Below are 20,448 nucleotides of genomic sequence, written 5' to 3'. Positions count from 1 at the left end.
AATTTGTACTAGCTGAGATTTGTGGTAATAAGCATTGTGTATAGGTTTCATAACATTAAGTTGTGGCAAACTTAAGAGAGAGAAAGGAAACAAAAAAAAATAGCAATTTTCCATTTGTAAAGGGGCATAAAAAAAGTGACGCTACCACAATTCAAACTTGATCTATTTTTTGTTGTAATTGGCATTGTCTATAAATTTCATAACATTTGGTTGAAGCAAACTGAAGTTAGATAACAGAAACATAAAAATCAGGAATTTTTCCATTTGTAGGGGGCATAACTCTAGAACAGTAAAAGTTACGCCAACAATTGAGCTTGATCTCTGTTTTGTGGAAATAAGCATTGTGTTTAAGTTTTATAACATTTGGTTAAGGCCAACTAAAGTTAGAAAAATGGAAACAAAACATTTACTAGTTCTTCCATTTGTAAAGGGGCATGTGAGAGTTTTGTCATTGGCAATCATACCATATCTTCTTTTTTATAACTCTTGAACTGCAAAAGTGATGCCAACAGAATTCAATCGTGATCTGTGTTTTGTGAAAATAAGTATTTTGTAAAAGTTTCATAACATTTGTTTGAGGAAAACTGAAGTTAGGGAACGGAAACCAATTATGGGATGTACAGATGCAAGTAGATATACAACAGTAAAAATTAATGCCCCCTCCGCTATGGCAGGGGATTAAAAAGACCTAATCTAAAAAAAAACTATCTTTGACCACTGAACCAGGAAAATGAGGTTAAAGTCAGATGACACCTGCAGTTAGAGATGAACACTTATAATCATTACACCAAATATAGTAGACCTATTAGTTACAGTATTTGATATATGGACTTGACCACTAAAACTTAACCTTGTTCACAGATCCATGAAATGAGGTCCTGTTCAAATGAAAACTATCTGACGGGCATTAGGACCTTGCAAGGTTTACACATACTAAATAATGTTATCCTATTACTCATAATAAGCAAGAAATAAACACAAAATCTTATTTTTTTTCAAGTAGTCACTGAACCATGAAAATGAGGTCAAGGACAATCGACAGAAAGAAACTTCCTAACATAATGCTTCTATATACAAAGTATAAAACATTCATTCTTCCAATTTCCAAAATATAAAGTTTAAAGAAGTAATCCAATGCCACTGCCACCGGATCACTCAATTTGAGACAGAAGTCGCAGGCTTGACAAAAACTTACAGTACTAGACAAAAAAAAAAACAGAATAAAGTTCATTGAATATTTTTATAGAAAACTAAAGACTGTGCCATATCAAGTATCAAACCTACCAAAACAACTTGTAGTGAACTGAAGATGATCCTGAAGTGTAAGTACTATTTGTATCTGTGGTGTTACATGTACTCTTGTTATAATTATTCATGTATGTACCGACTACTACTATGGCAAATTAGTAAATGTTTATTTGCATGGAATTGTCTTTGAAATCCTGTTCTCTTCTTAAACTTCAAATCCAAGGAGAACCGAAATCAGCAGAAACTAGTAAAAATGTCATGTCAGCAAGAACCTGTTGGTTTATTTGTGCGAGGCACAGAAACAGATATTCAAACTGTTGCAAACGAGTATGGATGCCCCACTCGCACTATCATTTTCTATGTTCAGTGAAATTTGGGTCAAAAATCTAATTTGGCATTAAAATTATAAATCATATCTTACGGTACATTTGTATTAAGTTTCAAGTTGATTGGACTTCAACCTCATCAAAAACTACCTTGACCAAAACTTTAACCTGAAGTGGGACAAACGGACCCACAGACCAGAAAACATAATGCCCCTCTACTATCGTAGGTGGGGCATAAAAAAGCAATGCATGTTTGTGGGTTGTCAATATTTCTTTGAATTTGTGGTATAGGCAGAAATGAATTTGAGCACCTTATGAAGTTAATTTTTCCTTTGATATCTAATGTATTAATAGTAATATCAAAATCCAAGAACCTTGAATTTATATACTTTGACTACGATATGAAAAAAAAAAGCCTGACAGATGAGAATTCCATTCTATTTGACCCAAAATAGTTTTTACTGCAAATTTTACACATGTAATCAATTTCTAATAGTTTATTTATATACCCATATTCAAATTTTTATTAAAATCTTGGCACAGAAAATGTTTTAAAAATTGTCTGTCGACTCCTTTTTGGGGGTTTGTCCTGCATTTTAACAGAGAGTAACATGATCAACAATACAAGATAAACAAAGAAATTTTAGTTAATTCTAGTCTACAATGTTGGAGAGTGGTCATTGTTGTCTAGTCATGGTTCTATCAACTCTTCTGAAATTTCAAGTCCAAATCTTTTCCAGTTTTTCCCTGAACAAAAATTAATTTGAAACAAGTTTAATGGATTCCACATTTCATAGATATGGGATGACAATATACTAGTATAACAGCCATGGTGAAAATTTTTAATCAGTCATCTTCATCTTTGAAACAACTTTGCCAAACTTAAAATGTCAATCTTTATAGCATCTTCCTTCTGACTAATATTAGTTGGATATTATTTTTAAGCTCCTTTTGAATAAATAGCTCCTGTTTCCTCTGATTTATACATCACTAGCTTTAGAATGTAGAGTGGGGTGCTCATTTTCGCCACAAGTTTCCATGTTTTCTGCACTTTATGTTTAGGTCTTTATGTTTTTGAAGTAAACTGATATTTCTATATGGACATAACATCAAAAGCAAAATATTCTTAGCTTGAAAACGTGTTTCTTTAAAAAAAAATCTTCTGAAAAGTTAGATTAAATACTATTTGAAATTTCCTGTTGTTTTGTCAAAGGGGGACACATATTTGCCGTTTTTACACATCTAATTAAAACCAACTTACTGCAGCTTTAAACAATATTTATCAAATCAATTTTATTATAGATGGATAGCAGACATTTCAAAGGTGTAAAGAACTGAAATTTATAAGGCAATCAGTCAAAGAATTACTTAGAAATATTTTTTTGAAACCATGTTTTTCATTCAGGAAATTGGACGCAAATCCTAGTCCATTTTTCAGTCCTTTGCAGTAAGTGCCGAAATTTTGTCTAAGTTTAAAAAATACTCAGACTTGTTATAAAAGTATAATTTACCGTCATATTTCTTCCATTGCAGCCATCCTTTGAAGTTTTTACACCTCAAAATCATAAAACAGGGAAATTGTGTCCCCGGAGAATATAAGCACCCCACTCTATTCTCAAAATATATGATTGATTTTTGTTTGTTAAGTACAACTTTAGAACTATTAACTAATTCTTAGCAGCCATTTGTTTTGGTAGTGGAAGCCATAGTGCCTTGAGTAAAAAAGTGAACTTTGGCAGAAAACTGGTAATCCTTGTCAATTATGATCAAAGTTAAACACTCCTGCCATGTGCAGGGCTCATTCTCACAACCTCAGTGTTGACATCCTAGTGATACAGTAGATAAAATTACTAAGACCCCTTGCCACTTAGGCCACTCAAAATATGTGTAAAAGAAGAAAACAGATCATAAGCTATACAGGCATCCTCTGTAACAACTTTCAAAATAGTACTGAGAGCTAAACCTACCTGAGTCTTAAGTCACTATCAACATACAAAGAAATGAGCAGAAAGTAATCATAAACAGTGGACATCATTTTAAGGCATTTATCTATTGAGATTTAATATATCTAATATTTTTTTACTTTATTCATAGAATAACATTTTTCATTTGCTAATAACATTGTTCTGTTCATGATATAACTAAATATAACAATGGTAAACTCCAATAGCTAGATCAAATGTCAACTTACTTGTTTCATGAATGAAACAAAAATATCTATCTCACATATAAATATTTGACCAATGAAAGTTCATATATTCCTAAGGTGACTGTAACACTGTGTACCGTTTATGTATATAATTCATTCAACAAAGTTTATTGCACAGCAAAGTCACATCTTCCTTCTTGATACTTATATAAATAAATGATGTGTCTTTTGTTTTTCCATCAAGTTGAGGCCTGTTTGATAATAATATTCTGAAAGAAATAAAATTACACATTGTATATAGGTATAAGAAGATGTGGTGTGAGTGCCAATGAGACAACTCACCATCCAAGGCACAATTTGTAAAAGTAACCATTATAGGTGTCTTCAACACGGAACCATGACTAACACTGAACAGTACTTGTATATAATATTTACAATTCTAAATAAAATTTTACTTTGTACTAATCTTAACTATTGAAGCACAGAAAAATAAGACTGACATGTCATAAGGAATTTACAAGATCAAATGAACTAGAATTGAGCACATACAAAGTTGTATTTAAATTAAAATAAAAGAAATTTAGGTAGGTTAGTCTAGGTTGGGATCATAACTCCAGTCACAAATGGCATCAGAGGTGAATTTCACAATAAGACATATTTTAAATATATTTATGCCTACATGTATTATATTCTGGTCTCCTTCTAATATTAGAGGAATGATAGGCTACATACAAATGTATGCAGTTGACAGAATGTCTATAAACCTAAGAGGCTAGATATCCTACTATTCTTTTATCCTTATCTATGAAAAAAAGTTTTTTGATCCCATATCAGGTCAAATTTTTAGTCAAGGTATTTTACAATGAAGTTGTAGTCACATCAACTTGATTGATTGATTGTTGGTGTTTCAACGCCACTTTAAAGCACCACTTTTGGACCAGTTTTTATTGTTGGAGGAAGCCAGAGTGCCGGAGAAAACAACAGACCTTCCATAGGAAAACTGACAATCATAGTCAATTAAGATTAGAGCCGAGTACACCTGCATCAACTTGAAAGTTTGTACACATGTTCATAATGATGTGAACTGTTTCAATTATATTTTTTTACCAAGATTTCAAGGTTCAGACAATGATAATGCATTCTGTGTATATTGTCCTATAGACAGATATTCTAGTGAATCTTTGATACTTACCTTCAGAAAATGTAATGAGTTGACTGTTTGTAATCCTAGACTCCTCAACATTACAATAGGTGTAAAATTGTTACTATAGAGTCTCTGTAAACCATCTATAACACCTACTACAGGTAACACTGATCTCTGTCGCTGGGTCTCATACTCTGCCAGGAGTGCTAGAGATCCTAAAAATGTGTAAATATAAGTATTAAAAGTATCAATAAAAGACATGAGTCTAAATTTCTAACACATCTTTTAATGCTGAAAACAGACAATCTGTTAACATGTTCTTGTCTCTGTTGGTATTGGTATATTGGTAAACAAGAATGTGTCCCTAGTACATGGATGCCCCATCCCCACTATCATTTTCTATGTTCAGTGGACAGTAAAAATGGGGTAAAAACTCTAATTTGGCATTAGAATAAGAAAGATCATATCATAGTGAACATGTGAACTAAGTTTCAAGTCGATTGAACTTCAACTTCATCAAAAACTACCTCGACCAAAAACTTAAACTGAAGTGGGACAGACAGATGAACGGAAGCACAGACCAGAAAACATAATGCCCATAAATGGGGCTTAAAAAAGCTGCGTAAAATATCTGAGTCCTATGCAGGCTACACAAATATACATTCAGTAATGTATAATTACAAATCTCTTACCACTGTCAATACATGTAAAGACGTGGATGTTTGTTTCATTATAAATCAAAGAGAACAACAAACAAACAAGAAAAGAGTACTAATGGTCAAACAGATGTCAATATATTTTTTTTAAAATACCCTTTCATCCATACAAAATGTTGGACAAGATCTTAGCCACCTTGAGTAAAGACAAGTTGTCAATAAGTTTTTAAGAAACTGCCATCAATAGTTATCTTAAAAATACAAAAAGTATTAAGATAGAAAATATACAAAGTGATGTCCTGCACTCTACTCTGAAGTACCTATATCATAACAAAGTCAATGTAGGACTTTCTTGGAGATATTGTGTTTAGGAGACACAAATGATGCCCTGGTAGATGCAAAGTCTAATTTACAGATAAATGAATGGAAGGGAGGGTGGAAGAAAAAAGGACAGAGGGACAAACAGACAAACAGGGGTAATTCAATCTCCCCCTGTATTTCAGTTGAGGGGGCATGAAAAATAAACAACTTAAAATGTTTAGGACTTGTGACTGGCTGGTTAATATAGGTTGGATTTACTTTTTTTTTTAAATTTAGCAGGATTTTTTAATTCTTTTAACAGATGCACTGTGTTTATGGGTGAGACATTTCATGAATCAATAAAAGAATGATGGAAAATGATAACCAGAATCCCTTTAAGATACACTCCTCTTTCCTATTCATTGAAAATTAATAATTTTATAATTCTGTATCCCATATTTTTTTTTTATTTCTTTTAATACAGAATCTTATTATTTTTTGTTAAGATGGTGTAAACAACTTAGAAAAATGATACTAGTATATGATGATTTGGATTAAGATAGTCCAAGCTGTAAATGTTGTTGTAGGCAAAATATATACTCTAAGTTATATTTAGAACTTCAATAAGTGGCAAACAATTGAAATGTTTATTTAAGGAAATGCAAAGTATACACTACATACTTCAAAGAACAAGAATACAACAGAAAGCTTATTGCTATATCTTCAAAGAATATGAAAAGAAAAGAGAGCTTGTTGTTATGTCTTCAATTAAAAACACTTTCATTGTTAGTGCAATTATTAAGGATATTTTCTTAACTGCTGTTCAATTTAACTTTCCTGATTATCTTCTATTATAATAATAATGCATTTGTAAATGAAATATATATCCAGTTGCTTATGAATTCAATATAATGCAGATAAAATAAAAAAATAAAAATTTTATTAGGAAAAAATAACATGAAATTCCTTTAAAAATTCAAGACATGCTAAATAGGGGGACTTTTGTCCTAGGGAAAGCTTTAATTTTGTTCCTCTAAAAAAAGCCTTTTCAAGCTGCATCTACATACTGAATATGGATGTATGTAAGATTCAGAAAACCAACTGTTGCGGCCTGCTAACTCTTTCATTTGATGGGTGGATATCTCACATGAGGTTTTTACCTGATATATACCTGATTATACTAAATTGTAAAAAATGAATACCTTAATAAAAGACATTCAGAAGAGTTTAAAGTTTATTTCAGCCAAACAGCAAGCTATTAAGGGTCCCAAAATGACTAGTGTAAAACAATTCAAACAGGGAAACCATCAGTTTAATCTATATAAGAAAGGAGAAACACTTATAAACCACATCGACAAACTGCATCCACTGAACAACAGATTCCTGACTTATGATAGGTGCAAACAAATGCAGCAGGTTAAACATTTTCACAGGCACTATTAACAGAGAATTATTTAAATTAGGAGTTTATTAAAAATTCTAGAAATGAAACGGTTTAGATCATGGGATCATGGGCTGTTACTGTAGCATTGTTATTAGTTTTCTTCTTAAAAAAAAGGCTTTCCATTGGCCACAAACTATTTTGTGATCATGTATGTATGGTCACAACACTGTGATCATGTATGTATGGTAACACTACATTGACCATTTTGGACTGGTAACACAACATCGACCATTCTGGAATGGTAACACTACATTGACCATTCTGGAATGGTAACACTACATCGACCATTCTGGAATGGTAACACTACATCGACCATTCTGGAATGGTAACACTACATCGACCATTCTGGAATGGTAACTCTACATCGACCATTCTGGAATGGTAACTCTACATGGACCATTCTGGAATAGTAACACTACATGGACCATTCTGGAATGGTAACACTACATCGACCATTCTGGAATGGTAACTCTACATGGACCATTCTGGAATGGTAACACTACATTGACCATTCTGGAATGGTAACACTACATGGACCATTCTGGAATGGTAACACTACATTGACCAGTCTGGAATTTACTTTTATGGAATGACAACTACATGCCGACCATTCTGGAATTGTAACACTACATAAACCATGGTAACAGCACATTGACTTTTCTGGAATGGTCAAAGACTGCTACCACATACATAATTCTTTGATGATATATTGACTGTATTTATAAACAGTATTTAGGGTAATTCAAACAAGCTGAATATCAAGCTTCCCTGTAGATGGTATGCAATTTCCAATAATTTCCAATAATTTCTTGTAACAAGAACTAGGAAAATATGTATAATTAACTGTACACATCAATATAATCATAATGTGTATTGGTTTGTTTTCGTACATGTCTGATGATTTATATAGTATATCTACCTACATGTCTATGTGAATATTGATACACCTTTGTAATTTGAAGGTATATTAAAATTGTCTGTGTATGAAGAAGTCTTTTACCATTTTACTTATCAAACCATTAAACGAGAAAAAAATGTCACATCATTCCTTGGAATTCCATAATGAAGGGCATTTTCAAACAAATCCCATATTACAGTGTAGCCTTTGCAAAAATCTTTCCAAGAATGCATTCAGTTCAAAAGCCAAGATTTAACTGGGTCCCAAATGAGATGAGATTACATTACAGATCTTCACTTTGAACAACACAGAAGAGCTTACATAACAAGATTCACATACCAATATGTTCTTACAGCTACTAAACAAGAGTTAAATATCCCAGTTATTATACAGCACACTACCTATTCCTTTGATTATTAATGTCTACATTATATACATTTTTAATTTTAGATGCTCTTTTATTCTGTTCAGCAGATACTCCTCTGGTATTATCAATAAAATGACATGTATTAATTTGATAATAATTTATTAATTTGATACATTCTATATGACTTTTACACATATTGTACTTCAAGTAACTTATAAGTCTTATTAATGATTCAATTGTTTGATTAATAATTTTGTTTAGGTTGTACTTAGGCAATCTGATGTAAAGTTACATAATTCAAGAATTCAATTTTGATACCTTTAGCTGGAAGAGTATCAGTTCAGGATCAAAATAAGCTAAAATTATCGGTCGTCCCACTGTCTATATCACTCTGTTCAGCTCTTAATATTATTCAATATCATGTCTTTGTGACGTCAAATACTTTGACCCGTACATATTAGCGACATCATAATGTTTGAACCGACGTTAATAACTTTGACCCAAACTTATCAAGTCATCTTTTGTGTGCTGGTGAAACAAAGAAAACACTTCTGAAACACGCAAATATAGCCCGATAAATCGATTATCACAATATCTGCATATTGATATTGTGAAATATCAGCTGCTTGACATTATATGAAAGCTCACTCGACAAAAAGCTTCATATTATGTCTCGCAGCTGATATTTTACAATATCAACATGCAGATAACCTGATAATCGGTACATATTGATAGGTCATGGAGCTCTTTTTTCAAAATATTTGATTTATAAAATTGGCTGGAAAAGGCTGATTTGGACTTTTACATCATGTTTGCATTGGTATTGTTTTGGTCTCCAATCAAAAGAGAGAAAATCAAGAATCTGCACAAATTTTGTCAAATAATCTTTTATGAGCTATAAAGTGTTATGTTAAAAGATAAATAGGTCATGTAGGTGTTATGGGGCAAAACATTTCACCTTATATCATATGGAAAAACATCAAGGAGTTTGAACACTTATTCCAATACCTCACCTAAGTACATCCTTAAATTAAGGTAAACAATGTCAATCGACAAATAAGTCCTGAGATACAATACTAGAGTTTTCAGGTTGCTGGGTTTCAGCATTACTATCTGTACATGTACTATTTAAATCAAACGTGCTATTAATCATTTCAGAGGTATCTGGAAATCCAGAATCATCTGCAGTATTATCATGATTATCACTATCACAAATATCATCAGTATAACTATCACAAATATCATTATTATCATTATCACATACATCATTTTTATCAACAATAGATTCCAAAATATATTTTTTTTTACTCAATAATTTTTTTAGTGTATGTTTCTTTACATGATTGATGATATTATTTACAATTGTATTGCTTGTTATATTGGTTCCATTCAGATTAATGTTAATGTTTATTTCTGGACTGAAATCTTCAGGAATGGTGTTGTCCAGATCCGCTGTGTCCACGGCTTCTTGGCAGTAACTAACAAAAGATGATGGAATGCAATTTTTTGTAATATCTAAATCTGCAAAAAAAAATAAAAAATTATTAAAACAGTTGGTCATGACTGTGTACAACATCAATTAACTTATTATAAAATACCTTATATTTCAGAGGCTCTTAACCTTCAATCAGTCTGCATCATGTTTAATCCCGCTGCAAATGTTTGCACCTGTCCTAAGTCAAGAATCTGATGTACAGTAGCTGTCGTTTGTTTATGTAATATATACGTGTTTCTCGTTTCTCGTTTTGTTTATATAGATTAGACTGTTGGTTTTCCCGTTTGAATGGTTTTACACTAGTAATTTTGGGGCCCTTTATAGCTTGTTGTTCGGTGTGAGCCAAGGCTCCGTGTTGAAGGCCGTACTTTAACCTATAATGGTTTACTTTTTAAATTGTTATTTGTATGGAGAGTTGTCTCATTGGCACTCACACCACATCTTCCTATATTTATGCATCATGATTCCTATGTATTATACTTCTATAATAAACCAGTTTGGAAAATCCTATCACCACTTTGATTTGTAGAAAACAAGAGTGTACACGCTGAAATGTCTTTTCTTATTTACTAATCATTGATATTATTTTAATAGTCCTAAATATAAAGCTTTACTCCAAGTATCACATAAACTTAAAAGGATCAATTAAAATTCAGTCAATATCAATTCTGATCTTGATTTGTAAATGAGCTACCATTTGATTTTTATAGGGGGGGCTAGGATGAAAAATTTTGTCCTGCCTTTTTTTTAGCTGTAATCTCTGTCCTGCCTTTTTATTTTTCACTCTATTCAGTCCTGCCTTTTTTTTTTTTAGTTTATCCTGACTTTTTTTACCTAAATTGTCGTCCTGCCTTTTTTTTTTTTTTGCAAGTGTCTCATCTTGCATTTTTTTTTTTACTCAAAACTCCTGTCCTGCCTATTTTTTTCAAATTTCATCCTAGACCCCATAAAAATCAATTGGTAGCTCCCTAAATCACATAATGTTTCAATATAAACATGTGAATACGAAAATTGAGAGTCTTTTGAAGAAAAAACTACATCTGGCTTAAATACAAAATTAAATCCTGGTATCTATGATGTGTTAATTTAAAGTAAGATGAGATTTAAGGAAGTTTGCTGCTCAGTTTCAAAATAAATAACTTTTCTTAAAACTAGTATATATTGATAGGGGATAAATTGAAGAAGCAAAAAAAAAATAGGGGTCAATGTGCTTGTTTTTGAGATAAGAGTCGTCTAAATTTTGGCGGGAAAATGTTTTCTCTTGATTTTTCTTAGCCTTATCATTGACCTGTTAAAGTTCTCAAAAACTATTAAAAAATAAATAAAATTTTATAAAACTTTTACAAATGGCATATAATTATACATGTAAAAGATTTATGAAAAGAAAAATGGGGGTTCATGGGCAATTTTTTTTAAGGATTTCAAAAAACTGACAAAAAATCCAAAATATTACAAGCAAACATCCTTAATGAGGCTGCTGATACTGATAAATCAGACAGCAAAACAACAAAACAAAACTCAACCAGAGATACAAAGTGAATGTATGGTATTCAACAAAAGACAAATATAAAAAAGAAGATGTGGTATGATTGCCAATGAGACAACTATCCACAAAAGACCAAAATAACACAGACATTAACAACTATAGGTCACTGTACGGCCTTCATTAGTGAGCAAAGCCCATACCGCATAGTCAGCTATAAAAGGCCCCCAATAAAGTTCATATTATATAACAAACTATATTTTCGCCTAAAGCAGCTTATCAGTTTCATATTTGTACAAACCAATACTCTACATTTACTCTTACAAAAATGTGTGCTGCTATTTTAATTATATCCATTCTAAACAGAAAACCATATAATCCAGTCACCAAATTATTTTTAGGATACAGTTTAAAAAGTATCCATCACACCTATTAACCATTTTTAATGAAGATTGGTATCTCTTGAATATAAATAAATAGCAAATTGTACCTAAAAATTTGTCTATCCCATCACAGTGATCTGGATATGTTTCTCTGCACTGGTCCATTGTTTTGCTTTTTGTTATGGTTAGCATGCACTCTTCCAATTTCTTCTTTTTTTTTGCAGTTTTGACTTTTGCGGTAGAATCTTTAAGTGAGGTTTCCAATGCCTCTTGTAAAAAGCTTGTTCTTTTCAAGTCTTTAATTCCTTGCAACTCCTTAAACAACTGAAATATGAGTATATGTCATGAAATGTATGAAACTTACATTCAAACAATAGTTCAGCAATAATAAAAGTAAAATTCATTTACACATACTCATCTAAATTAAATTAATAACATTAACTTAATTCTATAAAACTGCAGGTGACACACGTTTTCTTATTCTTAATGTTTTATCATTAGTCATTTTGGGATTTCTTAAACATTCTGTATGGATCTGTTTTTTCTCATTGTTGAAGAGCTCAAAGGTAACATGTGAGGCTTAATACCCATTTAATATTAATCCCAGGAAGGTTCAAATGTAGTCTTTTCTTAATAATGAAATGTTTACCGTTACTGTTCTAAAGAAAATAAGTCCTAGTAAAAGATGTAAATTCGGAAGAGCAGAGTGATGGAGATTTTAATAAGTCTTTTGGTTTGGTAGTACATTGTACTTAAGAATTTGTGAGAGAAGTTTTATTTTGTCCAAAAAATCAATATTATGCTATGAATCAGCAAACAGGAAGTCATTATCATACACATTTTAAAAGTGCTCATTCATTGATCTCAATTTGACTTTTCAGAATCTAATACATTCTTAACAATATTTCAAAAAGCGTACACCAAAACTTAATAGAAATTCAACCAATGACGTAAAATTATTTTCATTTCGGTGTACGAACAATGAGATTACCCATAGTCCTTCAGATTCTGAAAAGGCAATTTTTTACTCATCAATGCCATTTGGTTGATTTTAAACTGTTGGTGTATGAATTTAACCACAATTCAATTATTTGATTTCCTACAAAGGTTTTCATATTTTTATCTATACTTACAGCTTGAGGAATGCTTTTAAAAGTTCCATTCTTTTGTTGGAACTTTTTAACCAGTAGGTTGAATAGTTTGATGTTTTCTTGCCCATAACGTGCAACACTTACTACAGTTCCCACACTTTCTTTTGCAATTTCCTAAAATAAAACCAGTGTTGATTATAGTTTTGTTTGATTGGTTTACAATATGCTTTACCAAATTTTGATGATTCAAAATTGACATCAATACCTTTTATCACAGGCACTTGTCTTAGAAAAAAACAAGTGCCTGTGCCTTTTATGCATATACACTTTTAAAATGGTGGAAATTTATTTTAGCAATTATGTTCTTTATGCAAAAGTAAGCTAATAAATTTACCTTCTGCAAAATTATCCCAGTATATACTTGTAATAAATGTCAATCACAAGTGCAAGATTGTTTTGTTTTGTTTAATCATGTACCAATTTTATTTAGCCTCATAACATTTTTAAATCATAAGACATAGTAAAACCAGATATGAAAATGATCTTACCTTCATTTCTATTTCACCCAACATTTGAGCAACATCTGCTGACAAGTCTGTTGAATCTTTCATTTTTAATGCCTGGTAAACATTATCCTGAATATATAAATAAACACACTATTCAAAGCTTAACCAACTATTTATAACTTATTATTATTACTTTTCATTACAATGCATTTATTAAACCACATTCTCCCCATACCAAATATTGTAAAGTGTTAAGAGATGTAACAATACTATGACAACTGCATACCAAATATTTTTGACTTACCACTAGTGGTAAACTAGACCTAATCACAAACTTATACATTGTCAATGCCACCGACTCTGGAAACAGCATACCTATGTCTCGTTTTCTGACCGTCAAACGAGACACAATAATAAAATCCTTTATTTATCTATTTAAAGTATATATTTTTTTTTAGGAAACTGTATTTAGCAAATGCTATTACTGAGTAATTACAATTTAAATGTTTTGTGTACATTATCGATAAAACTGTCATTTAAGAAAATATTTTTTTTAACTGAAAAACAAAATGTTGCATATACAACAATTGAGGGAATGGTAACATTAATGCTGTTAATATAACCATTATGAGTGACAACATAACATTTTAATTTTATTAAGGAGGCTCGCGGGTAAAAATAATCTTCAAAAAATGAACCATATAGTATTTCATTACAAATTTTATTTATTACACTGTAAGTTATAACTTTATGATATGGTACAAAAATTAATTAAACAAATCTATTCAGTTTGACACCAGATGAATTTTTAAATGTTTATATCATTGAAAAAGCTCCAAATTACCTCCCGTTAATGAAAAACTGCCATTTCTTTGCATTCAAATGGAAATATCTTTTTTAACTCATCAGTGACCTCTTTTTTTTTATCATTGTTTTCAAATAAACTGTACATAAACAAAACAATTGTAATATTTAAGTGATTTCTGTTATTTAGTCTATTTTTTATTTCGATATTACCTCTATTTCTCCTATTAGTCCAACAGGAAGGAAGGACATAAACAAAAATATATGCTGCTTTCAGAGGTAGATTGTGAGCTTAATGTATGGTGATCCCATTTTTTTTCTTCATTTTTTCATAATCAGTATATGATAAAGTTCATTTATAGAACAGTATACAAAAATCCTATTAAAAAAAAAATTATACCTGTGAGCGAGCCCCCTTAAGGCTTAATGATTACTTTGATCTCACCTGAAATGTTGGTTTAAGGGAAGTCTGTGATCCATTGTGCAGGTTGGAAATTGTCATTGCTTCTCCTTCTGTAAGACCACAGTACAGGTGAATTTGAACATTTCTAAAAAGAAAAACATATTTAGACAAATTGTAAGATGAGACATAAAACACTTGAAATTTTACAACTTTAATTTATCCTTTTTGGCAAAAAGAACTGTGATAATGCTTGTACATAGTAATAGCTAATAGTGGATACTGATCTTATCATAAATTTATAAACATAAACAAAGCAAAAGCATGCCTTGACTTCTCCACATGAATCCTGTCATGCATAAAATTTATAGATAACAGTTATAATTACACAATTCAGTTATTACCGTATAACAAATATGAAAATATAGGAACATTAAAAACAAATTAATACCTTATTTCATTCAAGTAAACATCCTTTGCCATGTTCTGCATGGCTGCTCGTAAGTGATTGCCTCCTAATGTCCATAGTTGGTACGCTGACAACTTTTCTGCTAAAAAATCAGACCTTTCCTTCACCTGAAAACACATGAACTGGTCCTTCAGACACTTATAGAAAACATGAAGTGTGATATCTTAAAAATCTAATGATTTTGATTAAATTTAGTTTTAAGGTAGATGGGGTGTTTAAATTATAATCCATAGAATTTCTTAATAATTTGCCAAAATGTAGTTTATATCCTGCTTGTTTAAGAACATTAATAAAAAGAATGGGTCACCGGACTAATTTTCACACTACAGGTTGTGCAATATTGTCAAATTTTGGATATATTGTGCATGGAAAACCCAATTTTCGGTCATAAAACTAAAACTTCACCATAGAATTTTGAGATAAAATATGAGAAGATAGCTCCAATATTATTCTTTCAGACAAGAAGAAGAAAAAAGGTCACCGGACTTGTTTTCTTGCTACATAATAAAATGGGTAAATTCCTAACACATTCTATTGTAAAAGTAACACTATCTGAATTATCTGCCCTTTCATTTGAGTTGTCTCCCCTTATTTGGCAAAGTTGGTAAAAAATGAATCAAACAAAAGTTTGGTTTTTTGGGTAAAATACAATCATAAATATGATAAAACCTGGCATATTCTATATAATGAAAAATCTTACTCATGAATTACCTACTAATTTCAAAATTTGCATATTTCATCAAAAATCTAGACCTTGTTATCTGGTATTTCAAAATCCAAAATGGAGGAAGACACCCTATCTACCTTAAACAGTTATAATAAATTTTCTTTTTCTTGTTTGAATTGTTTCACATTATCATTTCAGGGCCTTTTAAAGCTGACTATGTGATATGGACTTGCTCATTGTTGAAGACTGTACATATCTGTACCCTTTTTGACTTGTTATATATGTAAACATGTATCTTACCTGAACTGGATTAATCATCACAGGGAATATTGTTGAAATAACATTTGGTTGCAGCATAATTTTTTGTCTCAATAAACTGACCCAATCATGATTCATCTTTCTAACTAGATACTTTTCTGGTGGAGGCATCAGTGTGAGAACATTAACCTCAAACATTCCTAAAATATAGAAGGCACCAAATTACAAAACCATTGTATTCTTTAGAATCTACATAATTCAGTTTAAAACTATACATTATGAGGCTAAGGGTAGCCTATAGGGAAAACCTTTAAAATGTTTTCAACTTGATGAAACAAACTGCATTTATTTTTAGATCTTATGTTCATATTTTAAACTGTTTAAAGTTTTAAGTCTATCAACTACAGGATTACCATTATCTGAGTATGAATTGTGTGTTTTATGAATTGAACAGTACACACATTTTGTTTTTGTATTATTTAATTATCAGTTGTCTTTCATATTTTACATTTTTACAAAGTTGCAACTTAATCAAACCTAGTAAAATACATTTTATTTATACTAACCTAAGTAGTTATCCTTCATTGGTTGAGGAGATAGAGTGCTCATATCAAACTCAATGGAATCAACTGGTGTGTCTATAACCACTCTGGCATTCTTTGTATTGGTTTCTTTCTCCTGTTTATCTGTTTGTTTCCGTTTCCTTTTCCGCACCTCTACCCATGGACATTTAATCATTATTTTGTCAATCAATTCTGTGACAGATGTTATTCTAGGAAGGAACTCAGATTTGGGAGATAAATTTTTGAGTAGAAGGTTTCTACCAAATTTTGCTCCATTAAACTTAACCTGAAATATAGATTATAATAACTGTGTACAATATGAAATTTAAAAGAAAGTTATCATGTCTAATGAGGTATTATATGTACAACTCCAAGCAATCATCTAAAAATTTTGGTCAAAATGGACAGAAGGTAAAGATATCGAAATAAAAGAAATTGAGGGTCAGATAGATTTTCTCTTTTTAAAGCCACAAACAAACAAAGTTTGATTTTGGACCCCGATTTGGTCCAACTTGAAAACTGGGCCAATAACAAGAAATCTAAGGACATTTTTAGATTCAGCATATTAAAGAACCACAAGGATTCAATTTTTGTTAAAATCAAACTAAGTTTAATTTTGGACCCTTTGGACCTTTATGTAGACTAATTTGAAAACTGGACCAAAAATTAAGAATCTTCATACACAGTTAGATTTGGCATATCAAAGAACCCCAATTATTCAATTTTTGATGAAATCACACAAAGTTTGATTTTGGACCCTGATTTGGGCCAACTTGAAAACTGGGCCAATAATAAAAAATCTAAGTACATTTTTAGATTCAGCATATCAAAGAACCACAAGGATTCAATTTTTGTTGAAATCAAACTAAGTTTAATTTTGGACCCTTTGGACCTTAATGTAGACTAATTTGAAAACGGGACCTAAAAATTAAGAATCTACATACACAGTTAGATTTGGCATATCAAAGAACCCCAATTATTCAACTTTTGATGAAATCAAACACAGTTTAATATTGGACCCCGATCTGGACCAACTTGAATTCAATTTTTGTTAAAATCAAACTAAGTTTAATTTTGGACCCTATTGACCTAAATGTAGACCAATTGGAAAATGGGACCAAAAATTAATAATCTACATACACAGTTAGATTCGGCATATCAAAGAACCCCAATCATTTAATTTTTGATGAAATCAAACAAAGTTTAACTTTGGGCCCTTTGGGCCCGTTATTCCTTAACTGTTGGGACCAAAACTCCCAAAATCAATCCCAATCTTCCTTTTATGGTCATAAACCTTGTGTTTAAATTTCATAGATTTCTATTAAGTTATACTTAAGTTATGGTGCGAAAACCAAGAAAAATGCTTATTTGGCCCCCTTTTTAGCCCCCAATTCCTCAACTGTTCGAATCTTAACTCCCAAAAGCAATCCCAACCTTTCTTTTTTTTTTTTATCTTTATTCTAACTCTTGTGTTTAAATTTAGTTATTTAAAGTTATTGTGCGGTTGTGTAATAGGTACAGATGTCTGAAATAAGTTTCAAAATAAATTTTTTATGATGTAGTTGAGGAGATTTCAAACTTTACTGGAACAATTGAATAATAGTAAGCAGTGAAATTTCTATAGATTTATATTTTTATCGATATAAATTATTATTTTAAAGTGTAATCTGCATTTCAAGAGAAATCAAGGGAAACAACTGTAGATATTTATGTCAAAGATCTATATAAATCTCCGTTAGTAAGCTGGTCTTTCCATCAACTTTATTTGAACTTTGGGTTGATAGCTGTCTCCTTTGCAATCATACCACATCTCCTTATATTGATATTTTTCGCATCGTGAAGATTTTCTACATCTCTATTGGTCTACTGTCTTTTTATACCTCGGACTTTTCGGGCATCACACACATCAACCGTGTTACATGCATGTGAATTATGTTAACCCTCTAAAAATAATGCCTTCTTATGGACTATCGTTTCTTCTAACATCATTACAGTCATAGGAGAAAAGTAAGTTCCCCCAAGGGTGACTGGGGAAGAGAAATATGGTCACTCGGTCTTCTCCCGACCGGCAGTAAAACGCTTGCTGAAGTGGAGTGTCCGTTTGGTTGTGCGGGATGTATTAGTTCGCAGCCACGTCCGGTCAGAATGGGGACGTTAAATCCATTGTCTCGTGTAAAGAGAGTGCCACGCTCTTTGCACGTTAAGAACCCTTGCAACAACTCAATGAGGGTCCGTAGGTTGCCTGTTGCAAGGCAAGATTTCTATCCCTATCCAACTTACCCTTATTTTCCAGTGGCAGTCCAAATTTCCCCGACCATCATCCCAAATTGCCTCTATTATCAGATTATGACAAGACCTACCTATCGTATTTATCGTGAACTTGTTCTCGTCCTTAATATGCATGAAATATTTGCCACTGAACGTTAAGCAACCGACAATCAAGCAATCAAAAGTAAGTTCTCACTAAAGAAATGTCCTTTCATTTCAACTAAAATCAGGCGATATTTTTCAAAAAAAATATTACCAAGTAAAGCCATGAGCGATTTTATAAAACATTTTAATTTATAGAAATACTGTGGTTCCGATTTTTGTGTAATGACTACACAAAAAAGTGTTCACGCAAAAACAATTCATAAAAACGATAACGTGTACACAGTCGTTGGACAAAGGTGAGTTCACACTCAAAAAATGTCCCAGTATCATTTCAACTAAAAATCGATGACCGATGACCGTAACTGCATTCACAGAATGACCGTCAATTCTAAGAAATATCCGTATTTATATTACAACTTCTTTTATCAAATGATTAATCGTGTTGGTATGAACGTATTTATATGAGAGTATTATCCTATAGGTAAAAGAAAATAAGACGTGCTTCAAATACATAGTTCACTATATGTATTTTATTTTACAGTCGAGGGCTTAATTTTTAAACTGAATTTGCAACAAGACAAGCACATGAACAAGTGAAGAAAACATGGAACAAAAAAAGCAAATTAAATGACACCTTACAAGTAAAATTAAAAAAATGCGATGTACAGCCTCCAACTACAAGTCAAAAGTTTTTTTTATTATTTCTGGGATTTCTTCATTATATTTTGATAATGATTAACGGTCATCTTAGCGATTTTTTCAAATCTAATTTCCCGGTCATTACACAAAAATCGGCACCACAGTATTTCTATAAATTAAAATCAGGTATGTCAGTCAATTCGGAATTTTTCCTATTTACCAATTTACATCTACGACATAGCTGAAAATCTCGAAAAAAAATCCTTTGAGCATTTTCTTTTCTTCGTATATTCCTCCGCAATGCAGCAGCCGTGTCACACGGTAGTGAAATACATTTTCAGTCATTAAACATTAATTTAAAAGGGAAGGTGGTAAAGGGAATTATTTACAGGCCATTATTTATCACTCGAGTATCAATTTTGTCCTATATATATATTTTTTTCATTATTGGCCTAAATATGTAATGTGCCGTTAGTCAGTCTGTACTTGAAAACAAAAGATCAAATCTTACCCATAACTCTACACCTGACTTTCCATGTCCAATTTCCTCCAATACTAGACACTCCCCGTCGTCGCCAACCATCTTTCTTCCATTCACACAGATATATAACTTCTTGTCTTCGACAGTACAATCCCACGTCGCCGTCTCCATTTCAAGCTATGTGACGTTGCTTTCCCGAACCCGTTTAAACGTCAACAATTAACTCGAACGTTGATTCGTCGATCCGAATTTTCCGCGAAAAAAATTGACGTTGTGACTGATATTCAATTGCGGAATAAGTTTG

At 31.5% G+C, this 20,448-nt stretch overlaps 2 protein-coding genes across 2 annotated transcripts in view; both read right to left on the bottom strand.

Annotated features, from left to right (window-relative positions):
* Positions 1–3,641: 3,641 nt before the first annotated feature.
* LOC143067862 (ubiquinone biosynthesis monooxygenase COQ6, mitochondrial-like) overlaps positions 3,642–20,448 on the bottom strand; it is a 43,081-nt gene continuing 26,274 nt past the window's right edge. Inside the window, exons 11-12 of the mRNA XM_076241447.1 lie at positions 4,916–5,082; positions 3,642–3,992 (exon numbers count right to left, since the gene is read on the bottom strand). Of these exons, the coding sequence (XP_076097562.1) occupies positions 3,963–3,992; positions 4,916–5,082 (197 nt within the window). The 3' untranslated portion in view covers positions 3,642–3,962. The remainder of the gene's footprint in view (positions 3,993–4,915; positions 5,083–20,448) is intronic.
* Positions 8,675–20,315, bottom strand: LOC143067861 (uncharacterized). The gene is made up of 9 exons (XM_076241445.1): positions 20,175–20,315; positions 16,655–16,937; positions 16,131–16,288; positions 15,146–15,270; positions 14,740–14,842; positions 13,533–13,619; positions 13,027–13,158; positions 12,001–12,217; positions 8,675–10,053 (listed from the first exon to the last, which is right to left on the bottom strand). The coding sequence occupies exons 1-9, from the start codon at positions 20,313–20,315 to the stop codon at positions 9,578–9,580; spliced, it is 1,722 nt and encodes a 573-aa protein (XP_076097560.1). The 3' UTR covers positions 8,675–9,577.

The sequence above is a fragment of the Mytilus galloprovincialis genome, chromosome 3 (assembly GCF_965363235.1).
Source record: "Mytilus galloprovincialis chromosome 3, xbMytGall1.hap1.1, whole genome shotgun sequence".
Taxonomy (NCBI): Eukaryota; Metazoa; Mollusca; class Bivalvia; order Mytilida; family Mytilidae; genus Mytilus; species Mytilus galloprovincialis.
Note: the sequence above shows the minus strand (reverse complement) of the source record. Positions and strands in the feature narration are given on the sequence as shown.

Excerpts from the sequence above, each read along its gene's own strand:
- LOC143067861 (XM_076241445.1), bottom strand. The coding sequence starts at position 20,315 with ATGGAGACGGCGACGTGGGATTGTACTGTCGAAGACAAGAAGTTATAT. Across the intron at positions 13,159-13,532 it reads TGGGTGAAATAGAAATGAAG|GAAATTGCAAAAGAAAGTGT; the intron begins GTAAGATCATTT and ends GTTTTATTTTAG. Across the intron at positions 12,218-13,026 it reads TTAAAAGCATTCCTCAAGCT|TTGTTTAAGGAGTTGCAAGG; the intron begins GTAAGTATAGAT and ends CTCATATTTCAG.